The following is a 13,783-nucleotide window of genomic DNA, read 5'->3' on the forward strand; positions in this document are numbered from 1 at the left end:
CCAGCTGACTTGCAGGGAGCACACCATTAACCACAGAGTGAATTAACAGTTCAGTTTATTGACTGTCTTTGACATTTACCTCCTTACCTAGGCTTACAATGCAATGCCGGTTTGCCATACATTATAAATCTCTTGTGCTCTCCTTCTTGGACCCGAGGTGTACGTGAGTCAGTGCCTTGCTCGTGGGCTCAGACAGAGCTGTTTCATTACTGTGTTGTCTTTCCACCGAAACACTGTTACCAGGAAGATAATGCAGGCTGGCATTCTTGGACATTTATGGAAAGAGAGAAGGAAGAAGGAAGAAAAAGAGGAGAGGAGAAGGCAGAGAGGAAACTGTGAGCAACCGGGGACCAATGCAATTACAATAATTGTATTTTCAAATGAATTGCAAAACTCAAAACCCAACGTCTTGTGGGCTGTGAGGAAAAACTACTACTACTCGTTCTTTTCTCTTTAAAAGAAAAAGACCTGGATTTTTTTGCAGTGGAATGATGATTGTGTAATTTGCAGAAGAAACCGCATCAGCCTTACTGCCCAATTCAGTATAATTCAAACAGTCAACGTTTCACCTGGTGGTTTGATATAGCAATATGTCCCTCCTAGTCCAGGGCCAAATGACAAGCTTCCACGTTCAACAGGAAACCAGAATTCTCCTTTATATTCTCGGCCTTCATAAAAAAAACACAAACATTTTGTCTACCATTTATTTAAACATTGTTTGTGGTTTCTGGCGTTGTTGGGAAAAGACTACATGAGGGATCGATCTGTGTGGAATTTTCTGAAAGCTGATATATTTTACTGTTGACTGAAACATAAACAACAGGAAAGGTGAACCACCTTTGCAACATGACATTTTGGAAAGGCCATACGGTTACAGAATATAATCAATCTTTTCATTGTGTTTTCAGTAAAGCAGCCGCAGTGTGCTTTAATGCTATTGGCTGTACAAGAGGATCAAATATGTATTTATTCATTTATTTGACTGACCGGTTGTATTTCAGACTTTCTGTCAGTTTTAGTTATATAAGGCATGTTGTTAATACGCATGTTGATTTCTGTCACCCCACTGACGAATTTTTTTTTATATGTAGAAACACAAAGAGTGAGAAATCACAATCAGAATTCATGTTGTGATAACAAGCAGGGTGTTATGTTTGAAGAACATTAAATCCAAGCCATTCATTTTTATTTTTCAAGGAGCCAAATTCTGTCAAAATTATTTTTAATGCATCTTTTGTCATGGACTTATTTCTCAGCTGGCTTTTTTTTTCTACCAGTATTCCCTGTGGTGTTTGTTTTTAGACTTGCAATGAATAATTGAGGGACGATGCTTGAAAGCCCTTAAAAGTAGCTGCGCTCTGTGTCTGTCTTTGAGTAACACTTTGCACAATAGTGAATTGGAGCTTGAGCACATAACAAAGATCTGAGCCCTGCATCAGCCATAAGTTTATGTGCGCCCCACTTCCTGGCTATTTAGGAAGGAGTCAGTAGAAGCAAAACGGTTTCATTTGTACCCACTGGAAATAGATTTTCTCCCCCCCCAAAAAATAATTTTCAGGATTGCTGCAGGTCATTTTCCACATGGCGTCTAAAAAGAAGATTTCTGCGTTTTCATACTAAACTCACTCCTGCACCAGATTCGAAACAAGGAAGCCACTTGGTTTAACTGTCTATCGATGGACTCCTGAATAACCCTGGGAGCACAGTGAGTGATGTGTGTTTGTGTGCTGACAGTGAGGGGCTGCAGACGGAGGGCGGAAGCAGATGTGTGTGAGAGAGGTTCAGAGCTGTGGCACTATCACAGGGTGCCTTTGTCCGCCCGTAGAGAGTGTTGAATTAAAGGCTGTTAACACTAGTCTGCACAGTCATATGCTAATGCCTCTTACCCTGAAAGAATAAATAAATTATGGGCCAGAAAAAAAAAAAATCTGAATGCCTGCTTATCATGCCTCATACAACACAGATAGTGTGCAAGAAAGATACAGGGAGTCTGCGGAAAGAGAGAGAGAGAGACAGTATGTGTAGGGCTGCATTAGAACGAGGGGGTGGCACTGCACAAAAATAGCGCTGAAGGAACATCAAAGATGCGAGACAAAAGGGATTCTCTATAACCTTTCTTCCTTTTTGCACCTTTGACTTTGCACTCACTGCGAGCGTAGGTGATGTTGCACGAGCGATAATGAGCGATAGATTGGGCAAAGAGGCAGAGATCGAGATTTGGACCGAGAATAAGGAGGGGAGGGGGGATTTAAAGGGAAAGAAACAGAGGGAGATTTAGATAGAGCCTACAGAGTAAGTGCGAGGGAAGAGAGCCAGCGCAGAGAAGGAGCAGAGGCAGTGGATGGGAGAAGGGAAGAGGAGAGGCATTGACTGGAGAGCATACACATGGAAGAGAGAAGAAAACGGCTAATTCATGTGTTCACTGTGCATGACTGAAGAGTGCGGCTGTCTGACTGGATTGTTAGTCATCTGCTGCCCCACAACTAGAGGACGTACAAAAAGCACACAGGCAGGCTGGGAATATAGAGCTGTGTGCAGAGGATGAACAGGCGGTGTGGGCTCGCTGGCTGTGATCGCTGTCCTCAGACCCCATAGCCTCTTCCACTGGTGCTGTTGCAGGCCGTTAGCCTTGCAGTTAGACAGCAACAGTCATAAATACAGAATGAGCTCCAAGCACTCCTCCGACTGGATTCCCTACAGGTACTGTACCACATTCCTGAGAACACACAGAGGGGGCACACTGTTCATCTTTTGAAGCATGTGTGATTATTTGAGCGGGTGTTCAGAGATCAGACTGATTAACAGTAACATTGAGCAGGTATGATGAAAGAAAAGCATACAGTAATGCTTTTTTTTTTTCTTTTTTTGTGCAGGGGTTTAAAATTTTTTTTTAAATTTTGTTTACGGGAAAATGGCTTAGTGAAATTAAATGTGTATTTTTATTTTAGGTGGCAAGTTGTTGAAGAATCACCAAAAAAACAAAAAGAACAATCCCAAAATGTCAACTGCATCAACCTCTGATGATCTCATACTGTTTCACAACTGTCCATAATGTGATTCAGTGCTGTCTCTGATCACTCTGGATCCAGTTTGAATGCTGTGTATATCAAAGATAGAACCACGTTCACATTTGTACATTTATCAATGTCCACTTTTTTAATCACTGAGTAAGTTCCTCATGTGTAAACGTGCATGTTTTATGTGTCCTTTCTTACTGCATGTGCCAGTATGAACTTCACTGAGCCATGCTGGTGATACAGTCGTGCCGTGTTGTAGCTCTAAATCTCCTGTTATAAAACATAAGCATTTCAAGTGTAGTACTAAAGCTGGTGGCTCCTTCCTCTAATTGAATGCCCATTGCCATGGTTTCCCTTGCTTGCTTTGAGGCCATTGGCTCATGGTTGCTATAAGTTACGGTGGCAATCCGCAAATTTCAGAATGAGACTGCATCAGGACAACAGCAGGAAGCAACCTCTGTGGGTTTTATTTTGAACTTAAGATTGCAGAGATAACAGACTTCAGCAGGCTGCCCACCTCCTACTATGGCAAAGTTGAAACAAAAACGTTTAATGAAATGCAGTAAATGGACAGACTTAAATAGCCAGTAGCGCAAATTACAACCATATCTCCATGGCCTCCTTATCACTTGACTAGAAAAGCTGTTAATGAATGCTAGGCAGCAATATTAAATACTAACTAGATATTAACCAGTAAAAGTATCAGTAGCAGTAACAGTACTTCTTGTATATACTATTTGAAAGAGGTCATGCCAGTGAGCAGAATTTTTATTTCATCTCATGAAGCTGACATTAAAAATACATGGGCCTCTGTGCAGGGAGGGTTGGATACAGCAGCACTCTGTAGATCTGTTATCAAGTTAGAGGTATACAGCGCACAGAAAGCAAGTAAATCAAGGAAACATGCCTCATCCACATAGAATTGGTGATGCTGAATTAGTTCGTCTCTGTGTATGAATTATTCATCAAATCAGGATTGTAGTTTTTTTCCTCTCATGTGGGAATGAAGAAATTATGTTGTCAAAAATCTGTTAATGGTCCGATTCTATTTTTTTACATGACCTTTTCAGAAATAACCAATTTAGTAGAGCAAGAAATGGTGTCCTACACCACAAAAGTACTTAAAAGCTTTATTATTTACATTCCCACCTGCAAGGTCAATCTACATCTGCAAAACGCTCATGAGATTAATTTTCCAGAATCAAATTTCATGCATTTCACCATGCAAATGACAAAAATAATCTTTTCTGTCTCCATAATGGATTGCCTGTAGTGTTGCACACTGCTGCTGCAGAATCGTCAGCCAATTACTGTCACATATTTAAAACCTGATGATGCATGCAAAACTATTTTAAAAATATGAGGGTCTCATAACTTCTAGTCCTACATTCAACAGCAGCTAAGGCCTCATTCAGTATATATATAAAGAAAAAAGACTGAAAATAGGCAAGCCATTGTTTCAATGAAAATCAGAATCCTGGGCAAAGTAGCATGGTATGTTGGTACAGATGATTTGAACCCAGCTGATTTATTGGCGGCTGATATTATCTTGCCACTCTATCAGTATTGACATGTTTAATGGTTAATAAATGAAAAGAAGAAGAAACACCCTTCAAACATGTAATGAGTGCTTACATTGCACTGTCTGTTCACCAGAGTGCACTCTGCAACTTGCCTGTTGGCTACACCAGCTGATCCGAGCAGAGCCTAAAGGAGTAAATAAATAACTACAAATGTTAGAGAAATCTGTTTATGTTTTGTGCATCTGAAAGAAAAAAATATTGTCCCCATATATCAGAATGTTTGATGTGGTCTCAAAAATCCTGTATTGGTCGGGCTACTTCCACAATGTTAGCAACAGTACTTTACAGCATAAATATAAAAATATGTAAATATCATACATTTGATTTCAGGCACAATTAATTCTGATGAATCTAGGTTTTCTTTATTCATCAGATAGAGCTAAGGTGCCTTTTTCCACCTTAGTATGGAATTAGTCCAGCAGCCAGTTTATCAGTTTAAAAACCACAATAAAAATACTGAATTTATATGGCAACAAAGACTTTGCAAACTTGCATGCAAGTATTCAGGGATAAGCTTTTCATTTCTTTTCAAGAATTGCTAAGGTGCTTTTTTGCACCTTAGTTTTAAATGATATTTTATAGGTTTTGTAGAGGTGATTTATCGCAACCAGGCTCTCCACATAATAATGAGCTGTTTGACCTGCACTACAAAAGCACGTGTTCGTGCCATTACCTTTCAGTCTCATGCCTATTCACACTTGATCAATAGACACAGAGTGCTTTGTTTGTCTGTATGTCTGACAGAGTGTGGGAGGTAAATACTTTTTTATTGCATCTGTGTGGGCATTTGTCATCAAACTAGAGTCGGTGGCACAGCGCTATCAGTTTATTGACTGATTTTACATGGTCCACATTCAAGACTCCACTGACATGATTCTGACAGATGAATGAAGTGTGTAAAAAGGTTCATCAACCATGCTCATAAAGGAACATCAGTTTATGTTCAATTACTCCATTGTACCTTCATGCAGCCAGTCATAGTGGGTGATGGAAAGAATTTCGTTGAAGTTGCTGGTAAGCAACCGGAGAGATTGTCAAGGAAAAAAACCAGATGAAAGATTTAAACTTACATACAGGATTACAATCGCTTTTAAATGTTGTAACTAAAAAATAATTTCTACTGAAGAAGAGATCAACCAAATTATGCAAATACATGCGCCTCATCATAAGTTGTGTGTCAAGAAAACTGGACATTTTAAAAATTTACAATTAAAAATGAAAAGATTGTGATATTTAGTCAGAATGTGGGTAATGTTAATAGTGGTGGAGACTTCGACAAGAACCAAATTACTGGGACCGTGTGCAATGAATGATGATTGCTTCGAAGATGAGTGGGAACCAGGTCTGCGGCCACTTGCAGCCATCTATCTATCTATTGGCTATCTTTAAAGTGACCTAAAAAGCGCTAACCTGTTACCTTTTGCATACACAGAAATTCATATGAACTACTTGCATTCAGAGTCCGGGCAGAACCTCATAGATTTGAAACAGGAATTCAGAAATTCCTCCACAAATACTAATAGAATTACTGCAGCGCAGACATTTAACTGTAAAATGTCATAGGCACTCCGTAACCTTACTTTTATGTAGCAATATAACCAACCAAGTCTCCTATTGTGAAGAGACATGTCACAGATGAGCTACACTCATTGCTGCAAACTGACTCAGATCGATTGCAATGTGTTGACAATCTGTGCTTATAAATGGGAAGCCAGTTATTTACAAACCTTCAAATCTGTCTGAGAGTGATTGCAGTCAGTTTGTGTCAGACATGTTTAGAGAGAGGTTGTTTCCCACCAGGGGACGTGCACAATTGCCTTGCAATGGAAAGTGGTCGTCCAGACGTTGAGGGTGTTGCACACTCAAAAAATGCAAACAGATTCAGTGTAGTCTCAGAGCAACAACAGATTTTTTCTTTCCCTTTTTAGTATTATTAAAGCCATTAGAGACATTTCGAGGAATTTTGAAACACAGTATTGACCGTCATTGCAAGGCCAGAATGTAATCGAAAGCTCCGGCAAAACTTTACTTCTTCTTGATCAAAAATGTCAATCAGAGAGACAATAATAGTGAATAAACACTGATTTTGTGTAACCTTCCAACAGAAACAAACTTTATAACCATGTAATGATAGTCGTAGTCATACTTTGAAAAATGCTGCGGGTTCATTTCTATGACAGACTGAGCCTGCTCCCGGTACAGGGTCTCCAGGTTGGGAGAGATTAAAAGGAAGCTTGAATAAAGTGACAGAAGAAGTATGACATTTTTATGTTTATAACACAAAGCGATTTCAATCACAAGAGTGGAACCCCCCCGCCAAAACTGTGCTTTAATTCATCAAACATCTCAGCACATTTTTCTCTCTGTCCTTCATCCTCTTCTCTTCTACTCTTCTACTTTAGCTCATTCTCTCAAGCTGTGCTGCAGGAAATCTCTGATTGCCCTTGAATTAGGAGCCGTGGATGTTTGTTAGAGGTCTCTTAGACGCCCGTCCAAGAGCTGAAGGAACAATCAGTGAGCCTGTGGTCAGTGATTAAAAGCTCTTGTGGTAAAAAAAACTGAAGACTCAATAAAAAGTAGAACCAGCTAATCGCTGGTGCTGAATGAATCCCGTAGCTTTGTTAGTAGGAGCTACTATTTTATTTACTTTAATAAATTATTGGTATTGGAGAGTATTGGAGAGCAGAGCAAAAGGAAGCACAACAGGAGTAACAAGTTAACTTGAGTGGGGTTTGAGCTTCTCCAGCAGTACGTATGATGTCCTGATGCCTGTCTAAAATTTGCCTCAAATTTGCACAGCGTTAAAAATGTGTGATTAAAAACCGATCCTGTCGCTGTCTTGGAGAAAAACGTTTTACAAGAGCACAAATGAAAGGAAAGGTCAAACAGAATTTAAGTGCTGTTGGCCGGCTATGAGAAACAATGTTTAACAATGTTACCGAGAAATACTGGCATCTGTCAAATTATAACTTTGTTTGTAGAACACAAATTGTCACAAATACATTCATAATTGGATCTGTTGTCATTTTGCTGTTCTTGATCTGTAGTTGTTTACTCTAGTTACGTAGTGCTTTATGTAACAGGCGGATGGACGGACTACGACAGCGACACAAGCATTGCGGGTTGCTTTAAATTAAAAGCTGTCGAATCATAAAAAACAGGAACAGGCAGTCTACAGTTAATCCCTGTATAAATGCTAAGTTTATGACTTGAATTATAAAACATGCAACTTCATGTCCCTCGCAAAAGGAAAACCTTTTTTTTTAACTTTATCTAAAAAAAAAAAAATGCACTGTCACATCATGTGGACATAATTTCAAAGAATCACCAGATTTTTAAAAAAAGCTAATGGACATATTTTAAAATACATGGCTGAATATAAAGTTTTACATAAAGACTTGCATCTTCCTCCAGACCCATGGCATACGTCCATACGATAGTCAAATAGCTGTTCTATTCTGAAGCCCTCCCGAAGGACCAAGCTCCTCACACTATCTCTAAGGCTGAGCCCAGTCTCTCTGTGGCGGCAGCTCATTTCTGCCACTTCCTGCATTCTCATCCTTTCACTCACTACTTTAAAGCTTGTAAATGTAGGTGAGCGTGGGAACATATATCGATCCAGATATTGACAGCTTCACTTTCAACTTGAGCTTGTTTTTCACCACAACAGAGCACATCATTGCTGATGGCACAATAATCTGTCTGTTCTGGGTACACGAGACATGAAAACTAGCTGTTTTCATTTACAAAAACATTAGGAACCTTAACCGAGAAGTTCGTAGACCCCCTTTTGGCTGCAGTTATAATTTCAAGTCTTTCCAAGATTTACAAACCTGGATCATTGTTAGATTTAACAGAGAGCATCAGTGAGCTTCTATCTTCAGGTTTCTTTACAGATGTGCAGTGCTGTTTAAGTCTGGGCTTTGGTTGTAAGTTTCACAGCAGTGTTATGCTAAGAGAACTTGGAGTTTTCTTTAAGTACTCCACTTTACTCAATTCAGTCTGTGCTGTCAGCCTCTCTAAGCCTTCTGTGGAGAAGTAGAGCATCTCAATGCTGCCAGCCCAATGCTGCATCTAAGGAATGGTGTTAGCCAGAACATAAATCCTGTTGGTTAAACTGTTGGGTCCTTGTTTACCTCACAGACCAAGGATATTTGTGATCAGTTACAAAGTTTGTTTCTATACTCATAAATCTAGGAAAATCATCCCCATCTTAGAAGCAGCCATTTCAAAGGCAACAAACTCAAAAGTTAATCGCACAATTCTGACTGTGCCGTGGCTTCCAACCACTAGCGTGACTGTAGCATAAACAGGGTTCACCACACTGACAGCGCAACAGTTTGAAATGCCAAAGCAAAGATCTGAATAGTTTTTAAAAGAGTTCAGCTTTAAAGTAAAGAATTTAAAGTAAACTTGTTAAGTAGATTTCTTAATAAAAGCTTCCACTTTGTCATAATGGGCCTTGCACATTGATCTCCAGGGAAAACTGCAATAGAAAATATCCATTTAAAATCTAATTTACAGCACAACAAATTTCTCATATTGATCATTTTTGCTACTGACAGTCGGGGAGAGGAATAGGAAGGTGGTGAATTACAAGTAACCTCATTCTTCTGTATCTCCACAGTATTGCGTAACCTCCTTATACTTGTGTAACAATGCTTTTCACATTTTAACATACAGTCCTCCTTTTTTCCCCTCCCTAAATGTCGAGTATAATCATGATAAGTGAGAAGTCGGCTGTTTGATATGAACAGCCTGTCACTGAGTTTATTAGCTCATTAATAGCATTTGAATTGGTTTTGTTTCGATTAATCCTGACTAAAATAATACACATTGTGCAAATAAACATTGTCTTCCCTAACGTAATTATTACCTGGCAATTATTTTTTTCTACTTTCGGTCAGTCATTACTTTAAGCTCTAAATCATGATGTGTATTGCCAACTGTTCATAGTATGAAATGTTATTAGGCTGATTAGCGAAGACTAATCGGAAGCTTCAGTCCTCTTATCATCTTATCAACAGTCTTTTCATTTTACACACTTGATTGTGATTGAAGTGGGTTATTTAAAGTTGAGTAAGTGGTTACTGGAATATTAGTGGTAGATATAATATTAATAAGGTTTATGTCCATCTTCCAATTACCTTTATCGGGGCTATGGAGTTAAGGAGTAGAAAGGTTTATATATTCGCAGATAAATAAGTGATTGGAAGTGACTGTGCATATTCTTTAATCTAAAATTAACATGCAGGCGTGTATTTTGTGCTTTAAAACGACAAAATATCCAAGACTGCCCATGCTATGCTGACCTTTAGGCATTTTCAGATGGCAGTATGTCATTATGTCACATCAAATATTGCTCAAGTGAACAGTGGCGTTCGTGCAGACAGAGATACAGTATACGCCGGCTCTGCTGAGGATAGCTGACTGTTCACCAAAGCATGCGCAGAGAATTGTTGGTGCAGGACGAGGTCAGGCGACTGTGTAGGTTATTGTGTGGTGTGTTCTTGCAGTGAGCTCGTGCGACTTCCTTTTGTCCTTAGAGTCTATTTGCATTGCATCAGATACCAAATTCGTTGCAAAGAGCACAGGAATGCTTTTGAGAGATATAAAACATTTCAGTGAGCATGGGGATAATAGCATCCTCTAAAAGGCCAACACAATCCCCTGGTGAAAGGCTCATCTACTAATTGGACTGTGACTAAAATACTGTAGCTAATAGGGAGACTTCTTTATCTAGTTTGTGGTGATACAGGGAACACAAAGCCTTTCAATTTATTGAAGTCATTTAGTAGATTCTATTAGTGACCAGCTTCCAGCAAAGCTTCTGGATTGCCAGAAGCTATGGACAGCAGACAGATGCAGCAAGAGACGTTTCAGTGATTGTCTCCACTGTGAACAATGTGGCCAGTGTACCGGTGACTGCCTTATGTTACCTTTAAGGATCAGTTGGTAAACATGTAATGCTGGATCTGAAGCAGTTTCTATTTCAGTTTTATTTATGTAGCAGAAAAATCATCAATATGCCCCAAACAGCCTTTAAAACCCATCATCCTTAACTCGTCTGTTTTTGCTTTTCTTGTGGCAGACGTTCCTCTCCATTTGCTCAAGGATACAGTTTCTTAAGTGTTCTTAAGTTTGAGCCATGGATTCAACAAATATCCACAGAAATGTTGTTTGCTTCAGTAGCGCTTAATCTTTGTTGACTGAGCGGAGTAGCTGTGTGTATGTGCTTTCAGTCGCTCAAGCTGTGTTATGCTTCCTCGTCACAAAACATTTAAAGCTTTGCTACTGCTAATTAATTTATGGAGATTATATTGGACTTTTGCCATTTATATTCTGTCCATTGCTAGGAAAATCTAAATGCATCATCAACATCACTTTGAACAATATTCAAATGACACCTCTGTTTATGTTACTGCTGTATTTGCTGAGAGACTATCTGACAGCTTTCTAATAACTCCCCTGACAGTTATTATTGTATGGAACCTTTTTGAAAAGTGATTTAAGTGCTTAGTATGCTGTTATTTAACTGCTGCATTGTGTATCGTGATAAACCACCCAGAGGATATAAGTATCTTTATCTACAATGCTATGACACTGTTAACTCAGCAGTGCCATCTCCTTTATACTCGTTTTGCTGACGGGTGCATTGTTACTATGCTTCGTACCTGAAGGATTGTTTTCATGTACTCTACACATTCTCGTTTGGGCCGTGTCCATATTCGGTATCTGCAGCAGATGCAGTTCTGTGAAAAAGAAAGATTTCACAGAACTCTATCCAGTTCTGTGAAACATTAAGTACACTGCATGATTTAGTAGCTTGTAGAGCCACCTTTGGCAGCGGTTACTTGAAGTAATTGTTTTGCGTTTGACTTTATCAGTCTCTCTCATGATTGTGGAGGAATTCTGTCCCACTCTTCTTTCTATCATAGCTTCACTTAATTGACATTTAAAGGTATTTGTTTATGCATGGCTGTCTTAAGGTCCGACCACAGCATTTCAATCGGGTTGAGGTCTGGACTTTGACTGGAACATTGTATCACCTTGATTCTTTTCTTTTTTAGCCATTCTGTCGTAGATTTACTTCTGTGCTTTGGGACATTATCCTGTTAGATGGCCTAATTTGGGCCAGCTTTTGTTATTGGACAGACGGCCTCACATTTGACTTCAGAATATTTTGTTATACAGAGGAATTCATGGTTGACTCAATGAGTGAAAAGGTGCCCAGGTCCTGTGGCTGCAAAACAAGCTCAATATCTGAGTATTGCTAAAACCTCTTCTTTAAGAGGTGCTTGAAGTTGCTGATGACCAATTAATCAAATGTATTTGATTAGCAGCACTGGTCTGCTACGTATCCTCATCATTCCTATGGAAGCAGTAAGAGTATACTTAGTTTTTCTTAGAACTGCACAGAGTCCTGTCAAAGCTTTCTTTTCCATGTGACTGTAAGTGAATGCAGTTTTCAATAACAGAAAATGTATGCATTATTTTTGTGTCCTTCTCTGGTAAATGGTGCCCAAAGCATAATAATTATTTACATGAATGATTAGATTTTACATTTCAGAGAATAATCACTTTTATTATGTATTTTTATTGTGCAGAAGTAATCACAGCAGAGAGGATGATATAGCTCATGATGTGAAAACAAAATACCTTGAGGCAGAAACACATTCACTGTTTTGTGAAATTTGCAAGAAGCTTCATTAACATATAGTGTTTTATTAGGTAACAAGCTAAGACTTTAAGATTTAATGTATTTAGTGTTCTTCGCAATTCCAGGGAAACAATTGAATTGACTTAAGTAATTTGGGAAATGTCATTATTCTATTACAGATATAACAAAGAGCTGAAGAGCAGTTTAACCTAATCACTCCTCTTTCTTTGCTCTTTCTTAAAGCACTTTAGATGATGAGGGCACCAACCTCCGCCAGCAGAAACTGGACAGACAGGTAAGACTTTTGTTCTTTTTACTGTACTGATAAAAGAGTCACACCAAGGCTAAATCAATTACGGGAGGGCAATTTTTAACTTCTGCTGCTGCATCAAGGGACCACAAATAGCCAGCTAGGACTTCTTATTTCTCTAAGTGGTATTCTATTAGTTCTCCCTTGTTGGTACCAGGTTGGGCCCAGTTTTGACTGACTTAATGTTTATAGATTGAACAAGGTGCTGGAAACATTCCTCAAAGATTTTGGTCTATACTGATATGAGAGCGCCACACAGTTGCTGAAGATTTATCAACTGCACATCCATGATGTGACTCTCCCGTTCCACCACATCCCAAAGGTGTGCTGTTGAACTGAGGTTTGATGACTGTGTAGGCCCTTTGAATACAGTCAACTCATTGTCGTGTTCAAGAAACCAATCTGAGATGATATGAGCTTTGTGCCGGAACACGGGTACACTGTGGACATAAGGTGAGGGACATATGTAAACCCCAGAGATGGTTGTGTAGGAAAGTCCCACTAAATCAGCATTTAATGAAATACTCATAGTAGACCTTTCAGGCACAAGCAGTCATTTTAATCACCTTTCCCCCCATTCTGATGCTTTGTTTGAACTTAACTTTCTTTTAATGCACAGTGCTTTAAGTGCAATATAGATTCTGTGCAGTTTTATACATGCAAACTCTTTAGCTGTACCTCATAAACACTACACAAGCAAAGTTACATCAGCACAAACTATGTGCAGTGTGTATTTGTTTAGTAAGGGGAAAAATGTATAATTATGTTTTCATACTTTGCCTTAATGTGCTTCTGACTTTGTTTTATATTGCTAGAATTGCAGATAATAGATTACACAAATTAGAAAACCAGTTGGTCCATTCATCACCAAGAATATTAAATTAGCAACAATAATTTCACAAACTAGGGGGTTTCCACATTTCCTTCATAAGGCTGTGGGTCAGTGACAGACGTGCTGAGTGTACCATAATGTTAAATGGAAAAAGTTTAAAGTTTCAAAACTCTAATGTGCCAAACAGCAAAAACACGTGTCATCACCGAGAGCCCGCTGATTGGTAAAACAAGTTTACTAATTCTAAATTTATAAGAGTCGCAGTTTTCTGCAGCATTGCTCTCTTGTTCTGTACCAGTGTTGCCCTTTGTTGTTTTTTCCCCCACCACTTGTTCTGTGATAATGTCTCTGACCAAAGTAGGTCAGTTCTGTACAGAAGAA

General features: G+C 39.0%; 1 protein-coding gene across 1 annotated transcript in view; it reads left to right on the forward strand.

Annotated features, from left to right (window-relative positions):
• Positions 1-2,085: 2,085 nt before the first annotated feature.
• tub (TUB bipartite transcription factor) overlaps positions 2,086-13,783 on the forward strand; it is a 30,652-nt gene continuing 18,954 nt past the window's right edge. Inside the window, exons 1-2 of the mRNA XM_039610356.1 lie at positions 2,086-2,700; positions 12,504-12,555. Of these exons, the coding sequence (XP_039466290.1) occupies positions 2,663-2,700; positions 12,504-12,555 (90 nt within the window). The 5' untranslated portion in view covers positions 2,086-2,662. The remainder of the gene's footprint in view (positions 2,701-12,503; positions 12,556-13,783) is intronic.

The sequence above is a fragment of the Oreochromis aureus genome, linkage group 1 (assembly GCF_013358895.1).
Source record: "Oreochromis aureus strain Israel breed Guangdong linkage group 1, ZZ_aureus, whole genome shotgun sequence".
NCBI classification, from domain to species: domain Eukaryota; kingdom Metazoa; phylum Chordata; class Actinopteri; order Cichliformes; family Cichlidae; genus Oreochromis; species Oreochromis aureus.